The 26,947-nt window shown below is 34.7% G+C and overlaps 3 protein-coding genes across 3 annotated transcripts; 2 read left to right on the forward strand and 1 right to left on the reverse strand.

The window, feature by feature from the left end:
* Positions 1-4,526: 4,526 nt before the first annotated feature.
* Positions 4,527-6,419, forward strand: LOC145041598 (phenylacetaldehyde reductase-like). Its single transcript, XM_078989736.1, has 6 exons — positions 4,527-4,715; positions 5,089-5,258; positions 5,365-5,556; positions 5,629-5,794; positions 5,893-6,079; positions 6,162-6,419. The coding sequence occupies exons 1-6, from the start codon at positions 4,598-4,600 to the stop codon at positions 6,307-6,309; spliced, it is 981 nt and encodes a 326-aa protein (XP_078845862.1). The 5' UTR covers positions 4,527-4,597; the 3' UTR covers positions 6,310-6,419.
* Positions 6,420-8,920: 2,501 nt separating this feature from the next.
* Positions 8,921-15,910, forward strand: LOC145039479 (phenylacetaldehyde reductase-like). Its single transcript, XM_078987534.1, has 12 exons — positions 8,921-9,078; positions 9,448-9,617; positions 9,721-9,912; positions 9,994-10,167; positions 10,277-10,317; positions 10,595-10,726; positions 13,811-14,025; positions 14,384-14,553; positions 14,653-14,844; positions 14,906-15,071; positions 15,175-15,361; positions 15,465-15,910. The coding sequence occupies exons 1-12, from the start codon at positions 8,961-8,963 to the stop codon at positions 15,610-15,612; spliced, it is 1,905 nt and encodes a 634-aa protein (XP_078843660.1). The 5' UTR covers positions 8,921-8,960; the 3' UTR covers positions 15,613-15,910.
* Positions 15,664-18,738, reverse strand: LOC145041595 (WD-40 repeat family protein / notchless protein). The gene is made up of 13 exons (XM_078989734.1): positions 18,444-18,738; positions 18,246-18,327; positions 18,062-18,151; positions 17,772-17,897; positions 17,488-17,615; positions 17,210-17,409; positions 17,029-17,092; positions 16,816-16,926; positions 16,594-16,731; positions 16,342-16,484; positions 16,194-16,248; positions 16,038-16,094; positions 15,664-15,960 (listed from the first exon to the last, which is right to left on the reverse strand). The coding sequence occupies exons 1-13, from the start codon at positions 18,600-18,602 to the stop codon at positions 15,877-15,879; spliced, it is 1,437 nt and encodes a 478-aa protein (XP_078845860.1). The 5' UTR covers positions 18,603-18,738; the 3' UTR covers positions 15,664-15,876.
* Positions 18,739-26,947: the final 8,209 nt, after the last annotated feature.

The raw sequence follows: 26,947 nt of genomic DNA on the forward strand, positions 1-26,947 counted from the left end.
CGGATAGTCGGAATCGGACCGAACCGACCCAAATCCAAATAACCGAATAAGACTAACTGGAGGAACTGAAACCCATACTGTTTAACCTAATACATATTTGGTTCATTCCAGATGTTAATCAGTCTGGGTCAGTTGTTACCCAAATAACTCGAATAACACTCACAATATGATTAACAACTTAATATAACTGAAAAGAACCAAATAAATCGTATTATGATTCCATAACCCAAATAACAATTACAATATGATTATAAACACTGTTTTTTATTACTTTTGTAGCTTATGCTTCCATAACAGAACTTTTATAGAAACAAGTTTGTTGATTAAAAATTTATTGAATAACACAAATTAACTATTCATGAGATATAAGAATGTAAAATCCAAACACTAAAATCTTGAGATATAGTTATGAAGCAACATATTAAACACGAAACATTAAACCAAAAAAATCTATATAGAAGTATATAAGTTAAACATTAAACATTCAACACCCAAACTAAAATATGAATCTTAATTTTTTAACCATATCTAAAATAATATTTACCAAACACGAATTAACTATTCGGAAATATTGATTGGTTTATAACATCCAGGATTTGTAGGTATTAATATATATATTTTTTATTAATGGGTTGTTGTTGATTTGGGCCAGGATTGTTGGGCCTTAAGTTTTGGGCTAAGAAAGGAAATATGCGGGGTGTACCATGCCTGGTACGCACAACGTACTCAAGAGGTTGGGGCGGGGAGGTCATGCACGTATGCCCAGCATACCAAAGGGTACGCGCAGCGTACACGCGCAGGTTCTAAAACCCTAACTTTTAGGGTTTGATCCCTATATAAAGGATCTCATGTCTTATGTCCAACCTCCCTCTCACCTCTATACAGCCTCCACGAAAACCCTTACCCCCTTTTGTGTGCCTTTGTGATTTGGAAGCCATTTGAGAGTACTTTGGTGTAGTTTTGGTGCTTTAGAAGAGAAAGGAGCTTGAAGAAGGAGCAAGGATCCACCAAGAGCTTGTAGATCCAAGAGATTGGCATCATTTTTTACTCTTTTGAGGTATCAAGTTCCAAACTTGGCCATTGTATGCTTAGATTTGTTTATAGGGGTGTTTAAGGTCACTTTTGGACACCATTGTTGAGGCTTCTTGCATCTTAATGATTTCATACCATAATAGCTATCCTTTTGGGCTCTTAGAGGCACTAAGAGTCATAAAAAATAAGCCACAACCATGCAAGTGTTAGTTGGTCTTAAAGCTTGTTAAAAGGACCAAAATCATGTTTTGACCCTCAACCATGCATACAAGCACATAAAGTTTGTGACTTTATGGTTTAGGAGGTCTTAAAGGACCTGGATCTACATTTTGGACGTATAGACTTAATGGATTAAGTCACAAATGATGTCCCAAGGAAGCTGGCTAGTACGCTAAGCGTACACCCTGGTATGTTGCGTATACTGGGTCAACTACCTGTTTTGGTCAAGACCAGCGTATGTTGGGCATACGTGTCAGGTACGCCGCGTGTACGCATGCAGAGTGGCTATATTGGGCTTTTGGGCCTTCGAGAATAGGGTCTAGACTATTGGGCCCGTGGCCCATTGTGGAGTATAGTTATGGGCCTGGGAATTTGGAATTAGAAGTATTCGGCCTTTTGGGCCATATTGGGCCACTCGAGAATATTCATTTTGGGTTAAGGACTTATTAGACTTGTGAAAAGGCCCATTTGAAGAGTTGGGCTCAATTTAGAAAATTGGGCCATTAGTGGGCCTTATGGTGCCTTTGATGGGCCATGAGTGCATTGGATTTAATAAATTAGAATTGCACCTTAGGGATGGTTTAAGTTATGCCAAGGGGGTAAAATGGTCGTTTTACCCTAAGTAGTGTTATAGATTTTGATTGAGTGTTATTGTGATTATGGTAGCTGGGAGTCATCGAATCAGCTGATAGATATTACTTTCCGTGAGATTCGACACTCAACTTTACAAGGTGAGTTACCTTCCAGTAGAAGTGGGTCTAAGGCCACAATATCGGTCCAGTAGTAGAAGTTTGTAGTTAGATGATTGTCTGTGTGATAATTGACTGGTATGCCATTATCTGTTATGTTCTATGTGCTAATATGTTATGATTCTATGTGGTAGTGGTAGGGGTGAAATAGTCCCTGATATCCGGTTGAAATAGACCGAAGTAGAGGCCAACACCCAGATATGCTAGGCAGTTATCTGGTTGAAATAGACCGAAGGGGAGGCCAGCACCCAGATATGCTAGGCAGTTATCCGGTTGAGATAAAGTGAAAAGGAGGTCGGAACCCAAATATGTGCATGGCTTGATATGTTATGTGGTATGGTGGGGGAACTCACTAAGCTTTGTGCTTACGGTTATCAGTTTTGGTTTCAGGTACCTCTTCGTCGAAAAGGAAGGAGCTCACATGGTAGCAGCGCATCACACACACATATATGATTCCGCATTTTGAGATCCATGGGATTGTACTTTGATATTATTATTATTATTATTATTATTATTATTATTATTATTATTATTATTATTCCACGACATGTTTTATGATATTTGACTTATGAGATTACAGGCTGATATAATATGGTTGATGTTTTCAGTAAACAATTTTATAATCTACTTAATTGAAAATGAAATTTTTTGTCATGATTTTTGGGGTGTCACATGGTTGTTTTCTCTTTCTCTACCAAAGCTTTCATGACCTCGTCGTCTTTAAAAATATCATCAATGTTGTCAACAATTAATGAAGGAGGGATAAGGAGCGATCGACTGAATTTCGGTGTAGCTAGGTAAATTAGGATTAAAAATAAATGACTCTTCAATTTCAGGTTGGGTATTTAGAACCGAATAAGCTTTTATTTGGGTAACCCGAACCAAAAACCCCTAGAACCAAATAACCCTAATATAGATACCCGAAACCCAAACTGAATTACTTCTTTGCGCCTAATTCAGTTCGGTTTGGGTTGTTGGTCTAAACGTTCATCCTTAGTTGTGTCCCTTAATTCTTAAAAATGGTTAACAAAATTATATATATATATATATATATATATATATATATATATATATATATATATATATATATATATATATATATATATATATATATATATATATATATATATATAGACAAGATAACAAAAAGACAAAACATGGATAAATTGGTCATTGTATATGTTAACAGAGGGTCGTTAAGGGTAAAAGTCAGAAAGTCTAAAGGTCATAGCCATAAGGACAATTGAAATCATGAAGACCATCTGTAACAATTTTAAAAGGGATAATGATTTAAAAGGGTAATATACTTTTTGATCTATACACATTTTGTCACTGAGTTTTGTTTTACGTCCACATTTTTTCCTTCAACTTGTTTAACTGTACACATTCAGTCCTTGTGACCGGCTACTCCAGGTAAACATGAATAAATGACTTAATAGGGTAATATATTTTTCATTTTGTACACATTTAGTCCTTAATATTTTTTAGCACGTGTAGTCTTTATTATTTTTTGTTACAAAATAAATCTTTGTTGTTTTTGTACACTTTCGGCACTTATGAACGATTTCTTTAGTTTTTTCTCACGGTATCATATATAGGACAATCATTATTAATAAGGTGTTTGAGGTTGTCCATGCTTATGGTCACTGCAACCTCGATTGATTGGTGATTATGTCTTGTGTTCTTGAATGTCTTAAATTCTTCATATGATCTTAGATTTTAACGAACTTTATATTCATTTCACGCATTTATATTTGAATCTACTACAATTTTCGTTTAAATTACTCTTGTTAAAAAGTAATATATTTTTATCTACGGATTTATTAAAAAACATTCATACATACATTCATAAAGAACGCATGTATATTAAAATCCTAAGTAAAAATATATTACTTTTTAACGGGAGTAATTTAAAAGAAAGTTGAAGTAGACTTAAATACAAACGTGTGGATATAAATATCATTAAAAACTAAGATTTTAATGAAGAAGTTACTACGTTCAAACTACAAGACCTAAACCAAACCACAAGACCTAAACAATCAAACAATTTAGATTACTCATCATTAATGATTGTCTCACATATAATATCGTAAGAAAAAACTAAAGAAATCAGTCATAAAATATTGAATGTGTACAAAAACAACAATTTATTTTGCAACAAAAAAAATAATAAAGACTAAATTTGAAAAGAAATATTAAAGATTAAATTTATACAAAGTGATAAATATATTACTCTGTTAAATCATTTATTTTTGTTTATCTTGAATAGCGGGTAATGAATATGTAAAATTAAACAAGATAAAGGAACAAATATAAACGAAAAATCAATAACTAAATATATACAAATAAAAAAAATTAATTATTATGCATTTTAATATTTAGAACCACAATACCACGAGTGCCAAACCACATGACCAAACTGTAATTTACTAAAAAAAACCAAAAACATGTAAACGAGGCTTGTATTTTTTTGCATTAAAGAATAAGAGTGGGCCCGTGCAAAAGGTGGCAGCGCTTCCCATTGATTTTCCTGTATACCAATTGACTCTCCTACATACAAAAATACAAAGCGTCCAACAAACTCCCCAGTTTCAGAGATGATCGGAGAAGGGAAGGTGGTCTGTGTCACAGGTGCATCCGGATTCATAGCTTCATGGCTCGTCAAGTTCTTGCTTCAACGTGGCTACACTGTTCATGCTACTGTCCGATCCCTCGGTTCGCCTCTCCTTCTCTCTAACTTTGACTTTGAATCTGCTATCATTTCAAAACATTCGGAACCTACATTTCTACCTTTTTAGGGATCAAATTCGTTGTTTATGCTATTTTCTGCGTTCGAATCCAATCCAAGTACTAGCTTTATCGAATAATTAATCAGAATCAGATTATTGATCTGCGACCAAACTTGATCCGTCCCTTATCCCTAATATTGTTTAAAAGGTATTCAGATCGTTGATTTGAATTCTACATACTAAGTTTTATAATCAATCCGACTTTGCGTCAACTGGTTGACCTTTTTCATTCTTCAGATTTGTTTATGTTTGATATCTTCTGATAGCATTAGCTACTGTTCCATTGAAATATGGTGCAGATGATCCTAAAAAGACACAACACCTACTTGCTTTTGATGGAGCTAAGGAAAGGCTTTCTTTATTTGAAGCTAACTTGCTTGAAGAAGGATCTTTCGAATCTGCTGTTAATGGTTGTCAATGTGTCTTCCATACAGCGTCTCCTATTATGTTTCCAGTTTCTGGCCAACAGGTTGTTTTTCCTTCTTTTTCTCTCAATTAACTTTCCCATATCTTTTCAACACAAATATGATACAACTCCTGAATTGTTTTTTTTTTTTTTTCTTAATTTCTATTAGGCACAAGTGCTTGATCCTGCCTTGAAGGGGACACTTAATGTCCTTAAATCAGCAGCAAAAGTTCCATCTCTCAAAAGAGTGGTGTTGACATCTTCCATAGCTGCAGTTGTGTGCGGTGTAAAACCTCTCGAGTCTGGTGTTGTGGTGGATGAAACCTGGTTTTCAGATCCGGAAATTTGTGAACAACAAGAGGTATATATATAATTGTTTTTAAAACTTTAACTTCTTTATTAATCAAATACTATTTTTATATATATTTTACAGTTATGGTATCCCCTTTCCAAGACACTGGCTGAGAATGCTGCAGTAGAATTTTCTAAAAATAACGGTCTCGAGTTGGTGGTTATAAATCCCGGGTTTGTCATCGGCCCTATTTTACAACAAACTCTCAACATCAGTTCTGAGGGATTTATTGGTTTAATTGAAACTGGTAATTGTTTCCAACATCTAATGCATGATTGATCGATTCATGGTCTAAATTTTTATGTTGTGTAAGGTGTTGAATGATGCATGTCTTATTATATTCAGGAAAGGAAATATTCCCGGATGGAATTTATGCACTTGTTGATGTGAGAGATGTTGCTGAAGCTCATATTTTAGCATTTGAGAACCCTGAAGCAAATGGAAGATACTTAATAGTTGCAGATGTATATCACTCTTCAGATATCATGAAGATCATAAACCAAAACTATCCTGCTCTTGTTTCTTCTGAAAGGTATAGGGTTATTTTTAACATTATATGGACCCCAAAAAATTTCAAATCTGGAATACTTGTTTTTTTATTTAAACTTTGATAGATTTAAAGACATCAAGTATGTTGGGACACCACCTTTCGTTGTATCGAGAACAAAGGCAGAAAGTTTAGGTGTTAAGTTTACTACAGTTGAGGAAAGCATCAAGGACACTGTTGAAAGCCTAAAAGAGAAGAAGTTCTTAAGCTTCTAAAACACAAGATGATGTTCATGGATTTGTTGAAATAATCATATGAACAATGTATTGTATTATACTGTTTTCAACTCTGTTATAAACGAAATACAATGATCCTGTTACACAAATTATCAAAAAAAAAAAAAAAAAAACTGGACCACATGGTTATGAGTGTATGACGTTTTAAAATCTACATCTTGATATACATACAGTTTTTTTTTTCACTTTATGACAACACTTTAACACATCCATAACTTCAAAACTCTATCTCTACCAACCGATGCAACTTTCTCTTTCTCACCATGAGGACTCCAATCCACAGCAAAAACCTAAAAACATATGGAAAAGAAAAATACTACTTTCTTATTTGAGTTTTTGGATTATTATCTTTTTTCCTGATGCATCTTCCATTTATCTTTTAAAACAAAACAAAAAAGGAAATAAAAACAAACCTCATCTGCATGACCCGGTAGATCTTGCTTCAATTTCTTTCCCTCACATCCCAAACGTAAAAAACATATGTAAAACATCATAACTATTTATCATGTAAAAGAAGAAAATGAAAAAGAAAACACTTGATTTTGCCTTGAGGGTAGTCCTTGCTACTGTAAACTAAGAAAAGAGAAGTAAGGTTTTTATATTGACATAATCAGTGTTACAAAAAAGAAAGCTAGAGAAAACAATATAAATAAAGAGAAGAATGGACTAAGGTTTGCTAAAGGGCTAAACAAGGTCCAAACACAAAATGAACCCAAACAATCTATTAGGCTAATAGCTACCACTCAAAAGAAGTTACTTTCAGCAGCAGACCAATTGCACCAAATCCGTACAATGTGTGAGAAGCTAAACGGAGATAATATTATCAAATTCATATAGTATTAAGTAAAATAAAATTTAAACCTTATTTGATAAACACAAGACCTTCGTGCAGTGGCGAGACTATGCAAATCGGTGGATCCCCTCACCCACCTATTTTTTTTTTTATATAATTCGTGTAGTGGCGAAACTATGCACATCAGTGGGTCCCTTACCCACCTATTTTTTTTTTTTTTATAAAAGATTATATAGAAATATAAATTGTGAATTACTTTAAATATAAATAGTGAACCATGTAGTTTTATATTCTAGACCGCCACTGCCCACGTGACCTCGAAAGGCGGCAACAAACCTTCATGTAATGTCATTCTATAACTTCACAGAAGATGTTTGCTTTGATACCATTTAATATATATGTGTAGTCCAAGATTGTCTCTATAAAAAAGTCATTATAAAGAGAATGGAGACTTTATCATATATATATATATATATATATATATATATATATATATATATATATATATATATATATATATATATATATATATATATATATATAAAAGATAGTGTGGCACCATGCAATGTGGGATACCCAAACAGTAACATCCTTCATCTTCGCTTCTTTCTCCTCCATTACCATATTGTCGACGCCTCTTCGCCCTTCATCTATGTTTTCCACCTTCTCCTGATTCCTGAAAAACACTACACCACGACGTCACCATGATCGCTTCACCTAGTCTTGTACAGCATGACACCACCATCATCCCACTCCTGCCAAGCTGCCACCCCATCAAGAATAATTGTGATTTAAGATAACTGCATTTGCTAAATTAATGATCGACAAAACCCTAGAATTTATGATTCATGAATAATCTTTTAATTTGAAGCTTATGTCACCATTTAACCGATTGAAATTAATGTTTCTTTTGATGTTGTAGGTTAGTGATTTTGAATATGATTTTTTAGGTTTCTAATTTTGATCGTATGTTTTGTTTTGTCTTAAATATGTTTTATTATTGCTTTGATTTTAATTTTGTGGTGGTATACGATGGAGGAAGTGGCGCCGTTGAACGGTGACAGGGTTGAGCGACGAATCAGGGTGGGTAGTGTATCCCTTAATTCTTAAAAATTGTTAATAAAATTTAAAAAGCACAAGAAGACAAAAAGACAAAACATGGATAAATTTGTCATTTTATATGTTAACGGAGGACCATTAACAGTAAAAGTCAGAGCCTATAAGGACCATTGAAACCACGAGGACCATCATAACAATTTTAAAATTTAGAACAAACTTGCAGATGAAAGCATTTACAATGGTGAGTTCAATAAGAGAGTTGAATTAGGTGTCAAGTTTAGTTGTCATTCAATAGATGAAACTCTATCATAGTGAGATGTCACATTGGCATTTAATGAATTTGAAGTTCAATGGTCATTAAACTTTTCAATGGGAAAAATGATAGTTTTTTAATGCTAAATACATGCTATAAATTAGCTTTTCTAACTTTCTATTGAACTTTGTAGAGTTAAATGCATTGTTGTAAGAAAAAATTGATTGAGTTGTATGGAATGTTGAAAAATAATGTGGCAATCCATTACACTCTATAAAATTCAATGCATTATGGTTGCGAGTGCGAACCACACGACTAAACTGCAATTTACTAAAAAAAACACCAAAAAGATGTCAAATGAGGCATGTATTTTTTTCCTTTTTGGTTTTTTTCATTAAGGCCCATGCTAAATGTGGCGGCACTTTCCATTGATTCTCCTATATATATACCAATTGATTCTCCTATATACAAAAGTACAAAGCTTCCCTCTCTTCATAGTCCAACAAACTCCTCGGTTTCAGAGAGATGATCGGAGAAGGAAAGGTAGTCTGTGTTACAGGAGCTTCGGGATTTATAGCTTCATGGCTCGTCAAGCTCTTGCTTCAGTGTGGCTACACTGTTCATGCTCCTGTCCGATCCCTTGGTTAGCTTCTCCTGCTCAACTAATTTTGACTTTTAATCTGCTATCATTTCAAAACCTTAGGAACCTACATTTCTACCTTCTGTACAGATGAAAAACTCGTTGTTTATGCTATTTTCTGCATTCGAATCCAATCCAACTACTGGCTTTATTGAATAATTAATTATAATCAGATTGTTGATGTGTGACCAAAATTGACCCATCTCTTATCCCTGTTAGTGTTTAAGAGGTATTCAGATTGTTGATTTGAGGTCTACGCAGTGAGTTTTGTAATCAATATTCCGATCGACTTTGCATCAACTGGTTGACCTTTTTCATTCTTGAGATTCGTTTATGTTTGACTTGTTCTGATTCCATTGAAATGTGGTGCAGATGATCCTAAAAAGACACAACACCTACTTGCTTTAGATAGAGCTAAGGAAAGGCTTTCATTGTTTGAAGCTAGCTTGCTTGAAGAAGGATCTTTCGAATCTGCTGTTAATGGTTGTCAATGTGTCTTCCATACAGCGTCACCTATTATGTTTCCAGTTTCGGGCCAACAGGTCGCTTTTCCTTTTTTTGCTCTCAATTAACTTTCCCATATCTTATCAACACAAATATGATATAATTCCTGAATTGTTTCTTTTTTTTCTTAATTTCTATTAGGCACAAGTGCTTGATCCTGCAGTGAAGGGAACACTTAATGTCCTTAAATCAGATGCAAAAGTTCCATCTCTCAAAAGAGTGGTCATGACATCTTCCATATCTGCAGTTCTATTTGGTGCAAAACCTCTTGAGTTTGGTGCTGTGGCGGATGAAACCTGGTTTTCAGATCCTGAAACTTGTGAACAAAGAGAGGTATAATTGTTTTTAAAACTTTAAAATGTAGCAATGTGGTCTCATTTCTTTATTAATCAAATATTATTTAATATTTTACAGTTATGGTATCCCCTTTCCAAGACACTGGCTGAGAATGCTGCAGTAGAATTTTCTAAAAATAACGGTCTCGAGTTGGTGGTTATAAATCCCGGGTTTGTCATTGGCCCTATTTTACAACCAACTCTCAACATCAGTTCTGAGAGCTTTATTGGTTTAATTCTGAGAGCTTTATTGGTAATTGTCTCCCGCAACAAAAAAAAATCATATGCATGATTGATCGATTCATGGTCTATATTTTTATGTTGTGGAAGGTGTTGAATGATGTATTATGTATTATATGCAGGAACATAATTTCTCCCATATGGAATTTATCAACTTGTTGATGTGAGAGATGTTGCTAATGCTCATATTTTAGCATTTAAGAACTGGTGGCGCAAAACAAAAGGATCGGTCCTTCCCCCAAGCAAATGGAAGATACGTTATGGTTGCAGATGTATATCACTCTTGAGATATCATGAAGATGATAAACCAAAACTATCCCACTTTTGACTATTCTGAAAGGTAAGTTATAACCTATTATTAGGTTCATTTTAACTTTATATATATGAACCCAAAAAAGGCAAAATCTGAAATACTTGTTTCTTTATTTAAATTTTGACAGGTATAAAGACAGCAAGTATGTTGGGGCACCAAATTACTTTGTATCGAGAACAAAGGCAGAAAGTTTAGGCGTTAAGTTTACTATAGTTGAGGAAAGCATCAAGGACACTTTTGAAAGCCTAAAAGAGAAGAAGTTCCTAAGCATCTAAAACACTGGATGATGTTTTCTAGATTTGTTTGAAGTTACCACATGAACAATGTATTGTACGGTGTCTACTGTTTTCGACCCTGTTATAAAAAAAATAATAAAAAATACAGTGATCATGTTACGCATATTATCAAAAAACGGAACCACATGGTTTGTCACACTTGGAAACTACCTAGATTATGCAAAATTCAAAATACCACTGCAAATTTGCAGTTTAGGAGTGTATAGATGATGCTTTAAAATCTGCATCTTGATATGTATAGCATCATACTCCTATTTATGATGTTACTAGAGACTAAAAAAAGAAGAAGAAAACACTTGATTTTACCTTGAGGGTAGAGTCATTACTACCACTCAAGAGAAGTCTACTGTCGGCAAACCAACTTCACCAAAGCCCTATAAAATTTGTGAGAAGCTAAGCTGGGTAAATATTATTAAATATATATTATTAAAAATTGAAAGAAAATCTAAACCTTATTTGATAAACGGGACCCACGTGACCCCAAAAGGCAACAGCAAACGCTCATGTAACTCCATTCCATAACTTGACACCCTTAATCCATAGTCAATCAGGTGAAAAGTAAACATGGTTGTAAATATTTTCAATTCAAAAATCATGACTAGACTCGCAAATGTTTTATTTTCAATGGGCAAATTGCGGACAACGGCAACTTACTATGCTATTGTAATGACAAGGATAGACCGGGATGTGTTAAGCCACATGGTGCAGATATCTTTTGTGATATCGTGTAAGATATATGTGTAGTTAAAGATTGTCTCTATAAAAGAGTCATATGAAGATAATGGAGACTCTATCATATAGAAACACTTATAAGAGTGTGTGGCACCAATGCGGGATACCTTAACAATAACATCCTTCATCTTCCCTTCTTTCTTCTCCATTACCATACTGTCGACACCTCTTCGACCCTCAACTATGTTTTCCATCCTCTCTTGATTCCTCAAAAACACTACACCACGGCACCATCATGATCGCCTCACCTAGTCCCCTATACCATGACACCACCACCATCACACTCCCGTTGCCCCATCAAGAATAATTGTGATTTCAGATAATTGCATTTAACCGATTAAAATTGATGTTTCTTTTGATGTTGTAGGTTAATGATTTTGAATATGATTTTTTAGGTTTTCTAGTTTTGAATGTATGTTTTGCTTTTGTCTTAAATTTGTTTATTACCGCTTTGATTTAATTTTGTGGTGGTGTATGATGGAGGAAGTGGCACCTTTGTACAGTGACGTGGTTGTCCGACTAATGAGTGGTGGGTGGTGTATCCCTAAGAGCATCCACAATGCATTAAACTCCATAGAGTTTAATGGATTGCCACATCATCATTCTAAAATTCATACAACTCTATTATTGTTTTTTCTACAATGCATTGAACTCTACAAAGTTCAATAGAATGTTATGTTACAAAATGTAATTTATAGTAAATATTTAAAGATTAAAACTTCCCTTTTTCTCATTGAGGAGTTCAATGACCATTGAACTCCAAATCCATTGAATGCCAAGGTGGTATCTCACAATGGTTGAGCTCCATCCATTAAATGATACATGGACTTGCTACCTCATTCAACTCTCCCATTGAACTCACCATTGTGGATGCTCTTAATTCTTAAAAATGGTTAACAAATTTAAAAATGACAAGATAACAAAAAGACAAAACATGTCTAAATTGGTCACTTTATATGTTAAGGGAGGGTCATTGACGGTAAAAGTCAAAGCAGGACCATTGAAACCACCTACCAATTTTAAAATTTAGAAAAAAAAAATTTGCCGATTAGTGCCAAACACATGACCAAACTATAACTTACTAAAAAAACATGTAAAATGAGTCATGTATGTTTTATTTCATTAAGGCCCATGCTAAAGGTGGCGGCACTTCCCTCTTGATTTTCCTATATACAAAATTACAAAGCGTCCCGCTCTTCATCTGCTCAAGTGTCCACGGACAAACTCCTCGGTTTCAGAGAGATGATTGGAGAAGGGAAGGTGGTCTGTCATATCACGAGCGAAATGGAGAAACAATGACACTTTTTCCCTACAAATAATATAAACACTTGCACCTCAGGAGCAATATTGTAAAAACATCATAGAGAAAGACATGCCATATCATGAGCGAAATGGAGCCAGGGGCAATGTCGTCCACATGGTCAAAAAAAATCCATCGGTCATGGTAAAGAGCAACCCAAATATGAATAACATGAAAATTTAATCTATGAAGCACCCTACAAACAAATAGAGAAACAATGACACTTTTTCCCTACAAATAAATAGAGAAACAATATACTTTTTCGGTTTCTTGCTCACCCATTTATGATTTGTCTTCTTGAAAATTGTTGTTAAACCGTGTATTACGAGGAGCATTTGAAAACTTAAGCGTCTCTTGGAAAGGTGCCCACATAGACATTTGAAAACTGAATCAAAGGTGCCCACATCGTCCCTAAAGAAGAAGAAAAAAAGGTGCCCATATCGTCCCTAAAAAAGAAAAAAAAAAAAAAAAAAAAAAAAAAAAACATAACTGCAGGCCCAAAGAACAAAAGGGTTCGAACATGGGATTTCACAAAACCCAACTAGGGCGACTTAATCATCTAAACCAAACTTACATTTGTTTATGAGTTGCATACTATATTTTATATCAACTATATGTACATATACTAACCTTGACTTACGGGGCCCGAGATTTGGTGAGGTCCGGGACGATCGCCCAGCTTGCCGCCTCTATTGAGTCGGCCCTGATTAGTGGTGGGTGGTGTATCCCTTAATTTTTAAAAATGGTTTACAAATTTAAAAATGACTAGATAACAAAAGGACAAAACATGTGTAAATTGGTCATTTTATATGTTTACAAAGATCCATTGACGGTAAAAGTTATATGGACCATTGAAACCACCTACCAATTTTAAAATGTAGAAAAAAATTGGGGATTAGTGTCAAACACATGACCAAACAATAAGTTGCTCAAAAAAATATAAAATATAAAATATAAATAAATAAATAACTCCAAAAACATGTAAAATGAGGCATGTATATTTTATTTCATTAAGGCCCATGCTAAAGGTGGCGGCACTTCCCTCTGATTCTCCTATATACAAATTTACAAAACGTCACGCTCTTCATCTGTTACTCCCCAGTTTCAGAGAGATGATTGGAGAAGGGAAGGTGGTCTGTGTCACAGGTGCATCGGGATTCATAGCGTCATGGCTCGTCAAGCTCTTGCTTCAGCGTGGCTACACTGTTCATGCTACTGTCCGATCCCTCAGTTCGCCTCTCCTTCTCTCTAACTTTGACTTTGAATCTGCTATCATTTCAAAACATTCGGAACCTACATTTCTACCTTTTTAGGGATCAAATTCGTTGTTTATGCTATTTTCTGCGTTCGAATCCAATCCAAGTACTAGCTTTATCGAATAATTAATCAGAATCAGATTATTGATCTGCGACCAAACTTGATCCGTTTCTTATCCCTAATAATGTTTAAGAGGTATTCAGATTGTTGATTTGAAGTCTACGTAGTAAGTTTAACAATCAATCATCAACCTGTTGACCTTTTTCATTCTTGAGATGTGTTTATGTTTGATATCTTCTGATAGTTGATGTTCCGTTGAAATGTGGTGCAGATGATCCTAAAAAGACACAACACCTACTTGCTTTTGATGGAGCTAAGGAAAGGCTTTCTTTGTTTGAAGCTAGCTTGCTTGAAGAAGGATCTTTCGATTCTGCTGTTAATGGTTGCCAATGTGTCTTCCATACAGCGTCTCCTATTATGTTTCCAGTTTCTGGCCAACAGGTTGTTTTTCCTTCTTTTGCTCTCAATTAACTTTCCCATATGTTATCAACACAAATATGATACAATTCCTGATTGTTTTTTTTTCTTAATTTCTATTAGGCACAATTGCTAGATCCTGCAGTGAAGGGGACACTTAATGTTCTTAAATCAGCTGCAAAAGTTCCATCTCTCAAAAGAGTGGTGTTGACATCTTCCATAGCTGCAGTTCTATATGGTGTAAAACCTCCTGAGTTTGGTGCTGTGGTGGATGAAACCTGGTTTTCAGATCCTGAAACTTGTGAACAAAAAGAGGTATAATTGTATTTAAAACTTTAACTTCTTTATTAATCAAATACTATTTTATATATTACAGTTATGGTATCCCCTTGCGAAGACCCTGGCTGAGAATGCTGCAGTAGAATTTTGTAAAAATAAAGGTCTTGAGTTGGTGGTTATAAATCCGGGGTTTGTGATTGGCCCTATCTTACAACCAACTCTCAACATCACTTCTGAGGGCTTTATTCGTTTAATTGAAACCGGTAATTGTTTTCTACAACTAATATTCATATGCATGATTGATGGATTCATTGTCTAAACTTTTATGTTGCGCAAGGTGTTGAATGATGTATTATATATATGCAGGAAAGGAAATATTCCCAGATGGAGTTTATAGACTAGTTGATGTGAGAGATGTTGCTAATGCTCATATTTTAGCATTTGAGAACACCCAAGCAAATGGAAGATACTTATTAGTAGCAAACATATATCACTCTTCAGATATCATGAAGATCATAAACCAAAACTATCCTTCTCTTGACTATTCTGAAAGGTAGGTATTTGTAACCTATTTTTAGCTTATTTTTAACTTTATATGGACCCAACAAAATGCAAAATCTGGAATACTTGTTTTTTTTTTATTTAAATTTTGACAGGTATAAAGACAACAAGTATGTTGGGACACCACCTTTCGTTGTATCGAGAACAAAGGCAGAAATTTTAGGGGTTAAGTTTACTACAGTTGAGGAAAGCATCAAGGACACTGTTGAAAGCCTAAAAGAGAAGAAGTTCCTAAGCTTCTAAAACACCGGATGATGTTTTCTAGATTTGTTTGAAGTTACCAAACAAACAATGTATTATATATCGTGTCTACTGTTTTCAACTCTGTTATAAATAAAAAAATACAATGATCATGTTACACAAATTATCAAAATATAATTGAACCACATGGTTTGTCACACTTGGAAACCACCTAAATTATGCAAAACTCATAATACCAGTGTATATATGATGCTTTAAAATCTACATATCTTGATATACATAAAGCTTTCTTAACTTTATGACACTTTAACCCATCCATAACTTCAAAACTCTATCCCTACCCCCCGATGCAACTTTCTCACCATCTGGACTCCAATCCACAGCAAAAACCTAAAACATATACAAAATAAAAATATTACTTTTTTTTTTCTGATACATCTTCCATGAGAAAAGAACTAAAAACAAACCTCATCTGCATGACCTGGAAGATCTTGTTTCAACTTCTTTTCCCTCACATCCCAAACCTAAAAAACATATGTACAATAACATCATAACTATTTTAACTATTTATCATGTTACCAGAGTCTAAAAAAGAAAAAGAAAAAGAACAAACTTGATTTTACCTTGAGGGTGGAGTCCTTGCTACCACTCAAGAGAAGTCTACTGTCAGCAGACCAACTGCACCAAAAGCCATATACAAATTGTGAGAAGCTAAACGGGGAAAATTATATTAAATTTAATTTATATATAAAAGTGAAAGAAAAGTTAAACCTTATTTGATAAACAGGACCCACATGACCCCGAAAGGCAGCAACAAACGCCCCTGTAACCCCATTCCATAACTTGACAGACTTGTCAAATGAAGCACTTGCAATCCATAGTCCATCAGGTGAAAAGTAAACATGGTTTACCAGCTGTAAATATTTTCAAATTATAACTACATTGCTACAAGAAGTTAAAAAAAAATTACATTGCTTATGTTGCTGTTTTGAACAGTAAAATCAAGAAAAATAAAACTAGTACCTGTTGATGACCTGTCATTCGAGTTTTGGGACGCTTGTCTTTAGAAGGTTCCCAGAGGAACATAGTGAAATCATCACTACCTGAAACTAACCTCTCAGGAGCATCACCCTTCATCTTGTTGTATCTTTCTAAAGCTGCCTGTTATATAAAAAAAATTCAATTCTCATACAAATAAATAACTACTAAAAACACAAGGAGAAGAAAAAAAAAACATCAATTTACCTCTTTCATCTCTTCTGGAGATGAATATTGTTTACGCGTATGATCAAAAGCTCCAGTCCTTAAAACATACTCAGTACTTAATGCCAATGAATTCACCCAATGTCCATGACCCTATAATTTTTAAAAAAAAAAATACAGATTAATACATGTATGATTGAACACAAATTAGTTAGCTTGTGTCATTGTGTGGTTATTACTTATTAAATATTATACCTTCAACTCACGAATCAATTTTCCTTGAGTTGTTTCCCATACTTTGATTGTACAATCTTGAGATCTGTATCATGTAAAATGTTGTTCTCTTTTGTAATTTCAAATTTATTGGTATAACTTTAATTCAGAACAAGATGAGAATATATGATATATATATATATATATATATATATATAAATACCCTGTGTATATGAATCCATCTCCACCCCATTTTACACAAGTGACTGCAAGAGTATGACCACTGAGAATAATAACAGTTTTCCTCAATGTAGCATCCCAAATTCGTGCATCACCATCTTTGCTGGAGGTGACAAAGCGGCGACATGGCGATCTGAGGTGTACTGGTTCCCATGATATACCAGTAATCCATTTCTTGTGGCCCTGAAAGTTTATGTATTAATGTGAGATGAGAGCATATAAAGTAATCAAATCACAAGGTTGAGGGATGGATATAATTACAGTAAGCAGATTGCCAGAAGCTTTTCCTGTTCGTGGGTCCCAGATTTGGATTTCTCCAGACTTGCTTCCACTTACTAGATGTTTGCCATCTGGTGACCATGCAACACAGAGGACCCAGTTCTTGTGCCCTGAATAGATATGTAAAGATATGACATTTTGTTTGGATTTTGTGATTATGAAGTTATGATAACAATCATCATCTTCATTACATGGAACTTAAGTTTGTGAATGTTTGTTCTTTTTGTCTCTTTAAAGAAAGTAAACTTGTTATGCTGGTTTCTAACCTGTACAGGTGAACATAGGCGTTTGGGTATTCAAGTCCCAGAGGCGGACAGTTGTGTCACCTGAACCACTAGCCAACTGTTGTCCATCAGGGCTAAAAACAACTGAAAGTACAGCCTCTGTATGACCTACAAACACAAAATTTGTCAATTTGATGTCCCATTGTTGAGAAATTCATTCATGTAACGATGTTTTATTATTAGATGGGGATAAAAGGAACGCATTGAGTTGGAATTCATCTTCAAAAGATAGCCACCAATTGAAATTTATTAGCAAGGAGTTGGAAAAGTACCCGCAATTGTTGAAGAACAACGATTAACTGGACGAATGCGGAAGACTGCTTGTGGTTGATACACTATTGTGACTACCTTCTCCACAGAAACTGAAGGAAGTAGAAATAGCATTTCATGATTCAGCAACAGTTCATATAAGATTCAAGACGATATTATATTTGAATTTCTAGGGCTTCTTTTTACCTTTCTTCTTCTGCAAATAATCTCCTAGTTGTATAACAAGCTCTTGATCGGATATATAAAAGGCGTATGGCAGCTTTTCCTCCTGAAACAACCAGAAAAGGATTTACAGCCTTGGGGAGATACCAATTCCAAAGATACGCATTTAAACCGAACGTTTAGGAGAAGAAATACAATAAATCGTAAATAAGAAGGGTTTACATTGTTGAGCAACTTGTTAACCATCTGTTGAAGCTCCTTAGGGCCAACGCTTTGGGGAAGATACATGGAAGCACCGAGCGGCGTTCCCTCCGGGTCAGCTAATTGACACATGACGTTGTTAGTCAACTCCCTTGATTCTTCTGCTACTTCCACCTCCATTTTTCTAGGTTTTCAGAGCTGATTGAAATCTGCTTTTGATACGATGGAGGTGAGCGAGAAGAATGATACGATTTAGGGTTTTGGCGGGGTTTAGAGCAGGACGGACGTCACTGACGAACATAATTTTAGGTCAAAAAACTTTATATACATAATTTCCCCTTCAAATTTGTTTGGGTTTGTTCTCGAAACAACTATCCATTTTTAACCTGCTTTATTTTTTTCCAGTAAAAATTGAATAGAAAATAAGATAGATATGTTTCATTTCCTATTTTATTTTATTTTTAAATCCACTTTCAGGTTTAATAAAAAACCATTATTAACCAAGAAACCAATGAATTAATTTTTTTTAAAATTTTAAAACTTATCTTTTATCGAGAGTAATAGCTTTCGCGAACCTATACATAGTATCCCATGTGGTATGCTCGTAAACAGGGCCGGTCCATTAGTTTTTATTGCCCTGGGCAATGATAAAAAATGTATGCCCCTATATTATATAGTAAGACAAAGGTGATAAATCCTTACCAAGGTTTGGGGTTTTTTTATTAAAAGTTTTATCATTTTTATTTTTATAACACAACTAACATTGATCCAAAATTAAAGTGGTTGATAAAAATCAAATCCTACGATTTTGATAAATGTCATAAAACCCAAAAATGAGGGCTTGAAATTGATTTTCTTTATTTTTGAGGTTATTATCGGAATTATGAGGAGGCAGCCATAACATAATGCTTTTCCAAAAAACAACGTCCCCAAACACAAAAAACCATTACAAGACAGATGTTATGATTTAAGAAGTTCAAATGTGGCTAATATTGTTTTTTTTATGTTGATAGAGAACCAAATGATATTATTGTGTTCTTGCTTTTGGCTGTGTGTTTATCAGATCCAAACGAACCCATTCTCTATTGTTCTTGAACTTCTTACATTAAGACCTCTGTATTGGTTTTGGATGTGTGTTTATGTTTTGATTCTAAGGACAAAATTTATCTGATCAAAGGAATCAGAATCTAATTTCCAAAAACTAATATCAATATTGCAAGGTTAAACTTTCTGATTCAGCACACAAAAATAATGTCCCCAACCCCTAGAAAAAATCTGAATCATATTATACTTAGATAGAAAAGTTAATCTGCATGAGGAAAAAAAAATATGAAGTTAAAGGCAAGAACATATGAACTCCAGAACTCTATAAAAATCAGAAATCAAAACACATAAAAATAACTCATCCTTCAAACAAAATTCGAACTTCATAAAACCAGAAATCAAAAGAAATAAAAATAACTCAAGACTCATTAGAGAGAAGATCATAAAGATAAAATACAACTTCTATAAAGATTCATTAGAGAGAAGATGATAAAGATAAAATACAACTTCTATAGACATCGAGAATATTAGAGCAAGCTGAAGCAAACTTTGAACTTTAATTCTGAAGTCCCGAACTATCGTCTTTGCTTTTCACCCTTCAAGCTAAAAAGTCAGCGGTAGCATTGTAGCGGAACTTAAAAACCGGGACATATTCCCACATTGTATCTAGAAATCGATTAAATGGGAGAAAGTATCAACAATTAAGGTATCGAATGGGTAAAAAACAGATTAAATAGGGGAAGGCATCAACTATCGTCGAGTGGTATACAGATAGGATACAAAAATCGCCAAATTGAGACAAAAAAAGAGAGAGAGAATCAGAGAGAGATTGAATGCTTGATTTGTTGATATACCAAATACGATTATAACGTGGGAGACTAGGGTTTATAGTCGTATTTAAGAATCGAACGTTTGAGAAAGAAATCCATGGGAAACTCATCGTCTTCTACGTTGTGATTATTGCATCTTCGTTTTTCAATGATTTCAGTTTTCCCATTTTTCAATGCATCGATTGGTGATTTCAATTTTCACCCGTTTTCTTTCCTGCCTCAATTGAAGAATTGCCGATTGAGATTGAGAACTGAGTTTATTTGAACCAAATTAAGCACTTATACTGTAAAAGATTGGGCTAAATTTATGCCCTGTTTTTCTTGCTGCCCCGGGCCTTAGCCCAAGCCGCCCGTGTATTGGGCCGGCCCTGCTCGTAAATCCTCAAATATTCGTCTCATTTATCAACTATCATGTCGTATGCTAACTGACAAATTACGGTTGTATCTTTTTGAATTGAAGAAAAACCTTTTATGCGTCTCGCATCCCACTTCCATTGGAAATATGGAAATCGGACTTCCAAATCTTCAACAATATGGAAAAATAAATCTTTCCTCATCTGGAGCTGCAGTCAAAACTTTTCAGCGTACATGGTGTCATCTACAAAATAGTCTTATATAGGACTATTGTGTTTGGCTTTGCAATTTCTCCTCGACGGAAGTCTTCTTGTTTGAGACCATGAATGTGAACTTTGACCTTGTTGGTTTCAGAAATAGGCCATTGTTTTTGTCATGACGTAACCGACAAATAATGTTTCTTTTCGCGCCATTGAATCGGATGATGAAGATGACGATGTCGGCATTGTGATTGAGTGGGTTTTTTTAGAGCATATGTAAGTGTGAAATTTATGTTAGATTTGTTTGGTATTTATAAAGTGGTAAATGTATTAAAAAAATAATTTTTAAATATTTAATGTTGTAGCCATTGAAGGTTAAAAAAAAGGAAAATGTTTTTTTTAATAGTCGTTGTAAAGCATAAAAGAATATATATACATACATACATACATACATATATATATATATACACACACACACACTATAGTTTCCTACCAAGTCTAGAAATTGAATACCGGTTGGTTCTAAATAATGTGTTGGACTTTGCACGAAACTATAGTATGAAATATGATATCCCAAATGTTTCTATGTAAAAATTTTACTTTTATAACCAACAGAAACATCGTTCATTTATTTCAAAACCTATCAAAATGTGATAATGTATGTGAAATATTGGTGGATGCGGTGCGATCATGTCAGACCCTTTCCTTTCGAACTGGAAGTACTTGAAACCCTAAACATAAAAATGTAAGCACAAAACTTAGTGAGTTTCTCAAAAACCCCTCATACCAAACATACATTATAGCTCGAAACTAAAATTAGGTCTATTTCACCCCCTTCAATATCTTTCAACCGGTACTTGGTCTATTTTACCCCCCTTTGGTATTTTCAACCGGTACTAGGTTTATTTCACCCCCTTCGGTATCTTTCAACCGGTACTAGGTCTATTTCACCCCCCCCCCCCTTCGATATCTTTCAACCGGTATTATGTCTATTTCACCCAATTTGGTATCTTTCAACCAATACTAGGTCTATTTCACCCATACAGGTAAGAATACAATCATATCACACAATAGTCACAAAGACAACAAACACATATAGGCATATCAGTAAGTGTCACAAAGACAACTATCATCCTACAAGCATAATCTAGTGGGTTAAAGTTGGTGCCTTCGACCCTTGAGTATAGTGAAGAGACTCGCCTATCGAACAATAATAAAGTGTTGTGGCTCTCACTGGCCAACAATACAAGTGCTACTCCACAACCATATAGTAATACAAGGTAAACCCTTAGTCTACCTTTAAAATCTAAGAGTTGGTAAAAAGTCAACTCAAGTCAAAGTTAAAGTCAAACTTAGTTGACCTCCACGTCGTAGTCAGACTTGGCCATGTTGTGGCCTACAGGTCTAAAATCGGTCCATACCCAAGTCAAGAAGTCAACAAGCCATCAACAAAGCCTCCTATCGTGGTCTTCCTTAACCACACTATGGGCATAAGATGACAAAACAATCGATTGGCCCCTACTCGCCACGTCGTGGGGAACAGTCTGATTAGCTTAATCGAGTTAAGTTTCTTTTAACTCAAAACCAAAGGCTCAACACCCTAGATCTACTCCTTCTCAAAGCCTTAAGGGATAAAGTCTCAAACTTTATCCATTAAGACGTTTCAATAAGACAAGATCCCTAATCAAAGGTCTGATAAAGGCAAAGTCATGACATATGCTTAACCATTAAGCACTTTTCCTCAAAGTCCTTAGTCCAACCAACTCCAGAGTAATTTTTCTAATACCAGATCTAACATAAAGTTGCGTTATTTATAAACATGCATGTCCATTTCATGTCTAGATTCCATTTTAGGTCAAAATGAGCAAAAAGGTGACCAAAACTCATGCAAGGCTATGAATCCTAACCAAAGTCTATATCTACAAGAAATATTGTCGATGGGACTCGTGAGAACCTTTATCACATAAATTTTGGTTATTTATAGACATTCATGTCCATTGCATGCCTTGTGTAATGTTTAAGTACACCCACCGTAACTCATAAAAAGCCATTACGCCTAGCGTAATTCTTGAGTATGCACCTCAGACTTGAGCGATGGCAACTATAAATAGAGCTCGTTTCTCTCTCTTTTCTTCATACCTCTTCAACCAGTTCTCTCCAAAACCTCCCAAGATCCTAATAACTTTTCTCTAGCCCTCCCTATGAGTTAGTAGTGATCCTTGGAGTGCCGAAAAGCCCGAGAAAAAGAGCTTTCTGCTCAGAAGTTCTATCCGTGCAGAGCTCGTTTTCTCGCTAAACCACCTGTAAGTTAAGTTATGATTACCGTACTTGAAGTATAATTTATGTTTAAGTTCATTATCGTTATTATAAACTTATAAACAAGATTTTATCAGTGATTCCAAGTCGTTATGTTGATTGATCTACTTATGGGAGAGGTGTCTAGAATGATTACGTTAGCTTCGTTGTTGGATTTCAAAAATGCTATACTTCGAAATGGTCTTGCCTCCCACCTGTCCTACCTAGCTGATCCTTACTTGATAGATTGTGAACTTAAATTTGAGTTAATGATGAATCTAGACTAATAATTAGTCGCAATAAATAATAAACTAAAATTAGTGATAATAATACTAGGTTATGTCAAAGTAAAAGACACTTGCTAGAAGCAAAACGTTATCTTTTGAATCGTCACTTTAACAAGTGAGTGCATAGTAACTTTCATCTTACACATAGATATGAAGTATTTAATATTAATACATGCTATATGTTCTTATTATCTGTGTTCCTGATATTTATGCTAGATGAACAATTTAAACACGTTTTACTCGATTTAAATTGTATATGTATTATTATACCTATAAATACATTGGGTAAAGATGGGTAGATGAAATATCATATGGATGTTAAGAGATGAAAGATGATATAAATGTTCAAAGATGAAAGATGATGAGAAGCCTTGACTTTAAAGTTGATCCAGTCATATGGCAGAGTATACATGACAACCACAGACTATTCTAGACTGTCTAGTGGAACGATAACAGGCTCGCAACCTGTAGGTGTTTGTGAACGACGTGTTCACTAGATGTACTCTAAAAACTCTGGTAACTATGGACTTAATGCCTAATTGATAATATTGGTTGTTATGCCTAATAGATAACATTGGCAACTATATACTTAGTGTTTGTTGGATAAACCCTGGCAACGATGGATTTCGTGCCTATTCCTTAGGACAATCCTTAGGAATGAATAAATGAAGAATTGATAATTCTTAGGGAAGATCCTTAAGAATAAAGAAGATAATAGGGATGGGAAATCAGGTTAATTGTTTGATGATTAAACATAATAATTATATTATTGTGGGTTGAAAACCCTTTTGTACTCACCAAGTCTCCCAAGTTGACCCACTCAGATTATTGTATCACGTGTAGCGATATTAAAAATATATTATGTTGAGAGATTCAAGGAGTATTAAACCACTAGTTTAAATTACTGTAAGATTTGTAATAAATTGTTATGCTTATGTTTCTATATTGACGATGGCATCCCGATGTTTTAATATAAATAAAATACATTTATTCGAAAATGCTTTGATAATAACATTATCATGTCTTTGGGAACAAATTTCGTAATATTATTCTTCAAAAAGGATACTATGGTTTTTAAATTAAGCATAAACAAATCGTTTTTTTTTCTGGTTTTTAAATAAAGCATAAACAAATTGGAAATGTCACAGTTGGTATCAGAGTATTAGTTTAAGTGAACTAGGAGTTTTAGGAAATTTCTAAACTTAAACTTAGAATGCTAAGCGATGATTATGAGATGAGTGACTGTTATATTTAGGAAGTATATATGAATAGATACAAGCAATAGCTTATATTAGGTAAGATACCTAAATTGTTTTTATGTGCTAAATAATTTTTTATATAAGATACCTTATATGCTTTATGATGTTATTGTTTAATCGGATCAATGGTTTATTGCCGACCGGATTTGGAAATTTTATGTGATCAGATTTCTAAACGTTCAACTACAATATTAGAACTAGCATGTAACTTTTTGGAGTGATAAGGAGATTTATACGTCTATCTTAAATAAAGTTTTCCTATCTTAATTCTCTTCACTGCACACTGAACGCCTGATTTAGCGTATAGATCGACATTGTGAGAACTCGAAGCGGATTTAGAAATGGTAATCTATAGCCTGAGCCATGAGTAATTGCACGTGCACCAAAGGTAGCAGTTGCACCCGAGCCAATCACGATGGCAAGAGTCCAAGCAATGATTCGGGATATGATGGTCGAACAAAGGGAGGAGATGAGACAAATGTTTCTTAATAATGGGGATGAACCTACTATACTTGTTGCACAACCTAAATTGAAGTACAAGGAAACTATAGTCAGACTATCAGTCAAGCTGAGCCACAAGTGATTAAAAGAAACCAACCCAATGGAGGAAATGATGGACGTGGATGAAAGTACAAGGATTCTATGGCATCCATCCACCAAGTCTTTCTAGAAGCCCAACATCGGTGGAAGTCATGGATTGGATCTTCGAGATGGAGATGATATTTGAAAGTTGCGACTACAGCAACAAGCAGAAGACCATTCTTGCGGTTACACAATTAAAGACTGGGATATTAAGCCGATGGAAGTTACTAGTTGGTACCATGCCCAAGGGAGAAGCTAGTAACATGTCTTAGGAAGACTTTTTGGTGCAACTAAAATACAGTACTGCTCTGAGAAGAATCTTATAGAGATCAACAACAAGTTCCAAAATACGAAAAAGGGAAGGATGAGTATCAGCGAGTATGTTGCAAGTTTTATAGAGAAAATGAAGTTTGTTCCTTATTTAGTTCCAACTGAACTCTCCAAGGTCAACAAGTTTGTTAATGGATTACCAGCAGACTTTGGTCCAATGGTCAAACAAGCAACCACCTTGAAAGTTGTCATCTGAGCATTTAAGAATATAAAGACCCAAATAAGAGAAAAGGGTATAGAAAAAGATAAGGTGGGAGAAAAGAGGAAGCTTGATGGATCCTCAATATCCAATAATAAAAGAAGATGCTCGAAGTCCAACTTGGATGACCAAAAGTATGGGGGTAGTGGTGAATCCAAGTGGTGTGAGAAGTACAAGAAAAAGCATTATGGGAGATGCAACGAGAAGTAACTTGTTATAAATATGGAAGGATCGACCACTATTCCAAGGATTATACATTTAATGATAAGATATGCTACAAATGTGGAGACAAGGGGCACATGTCAAAAGATTTCCTGGAGAAAACTGAAGCAACAAGGCCGAATGCACCGCCACAGCCAAAGGCAAGAACATTCCATATGATCCTTGATGAAGCAGGTGACAGATCAGGAGTAAGGATCTATATATCCGAAGATCGAGATATAAAGTATCGATATAGATAGTATCATATAGTTTAGCCTAATATAAAAGGCATAATATAGGGTGAACTTGAATATCTATGTAGTCGTTTCAAGAAATAATATAAACCTTATTTATGTTATCCGATGTGTTAAATGACTATGTGAAATTCTTGTATGGTGACTTGGAGAACTGAGAGGCTATACTTGGGATGAGTGTAACTAGGTGTGAAAGGTAGTAGTAGCCTATACTACCAGAAGCACAAGACTTACACTTGGATCAGGGAAAGTCACAAGGTTACCAAGGCACTGGTAATTGATTCCGTTTTGTTCATGTATGTCGTTACCATTATTTTGGTAATGACTGGGAAGATGATTGTTATTCTGACCTTAGTGGTCATATTAAATCGAGTCTGAATAAGATATTTATGTTATGTGGTTTAGAAAACCAAGTTCGATGTAGCATCTGACTTAAACCAAAAGATTGAAGAATAAGACAATCGAAGCAATCAATAGAAGCATCGCGATCGTAGTCAACCATCAAGAAGTCCAAGAGTTAGATACTCCTTTGAAAGGACATAAGAGTTATGATTATTACCTAGGATGAAAATATAACATGTGGAGTAATTATACAAGCCCTATTTTGTTGATGATTCTGGGACGTAATCATCCTAAGGGGGGAAATAATTATAACGTCCGCAGATTCGGGTTAGTCAATTTAGAGATAAT

The sequence above is a fragment of the Lactuca saligna genome, chromosome 4 (assembly GCF_052625555.1).
Source record: "Lactuca saligna cultivar CGN05327 chromosome 4, ASM5262555v1, whole genome shotgun sequence".
Classification (NCBI taxonomy): Eukaryota; Viridiplantae; Streptophyta; class Magnoliopsida; order Asterales; family Asteraceae; genus Lactuca; species Lactuca saligna.

Bases quoted from the DNA above. Each gene is read 5' to 3' on its own strand.
- LOC145041598 (XM_078989736.1), top strand. From the start codon at position 4,598: ATGATCGGAGAAGGGAAGGTGGTCTGTGTCACAGGTGCATCCGGATTC. The intron at 5,259-5,364 runs GTTGTTTTTCCT...AATTTCTATTAG, and splicing joins TTCCAGTTTCTGGCCAACAG to GCACAAGTGCTTGATCCTGC. The intron at 6,080-6,161 runs GTATAGGGTTAT...AAACTTTGATAG, and splicing joins GCTCTTGTTTCTTCTGAAAG to ATTTAAAGACATCAAGTATG.
- LOC145039479 (XM_078987534.1), top strand. From the start codon at position 8,961: ATGATCGGAGAAGGAAAGGTAGTCTGTGTTACAGGAGCTTCGGGATTT. The intron at 9,913-9,993 runs GTATAATTGTTT...AATATTTTACAG, and splicing joins AAACTTGTGAACAAAGAGAG to TTATGGTATCCCCTTTCCAA. The intron at 14,026-14,383 runs GTTCGCCTCTCC...AATGTGGTGCAG, and splicing joins TGCTACTGTCCGATCCCTCA to ATGATCCTAAAAAGACACAA.
- LOC145041595 (XM_078989734.1), bottom strand. From the start codon at position 18,602: ATGGAGGTGGAAGTAGCAGAAGAATCAAGGGAGTTGACTAACAACGTC. The intron at 16,927-17,028 runs GTATAATATTTA...TAAAAATTATAG, and splicing joins AATTGATTCGTGAGTTGAAG to GGTCATGGACATTGGGTGAA. The intron at 16,485-16,593 runs GTACTAGTTTTA...AAATATTTACAG, and splicing joins GAATGACAGGTCATCAACAG to CTGGTAAACCATGTTTACTT.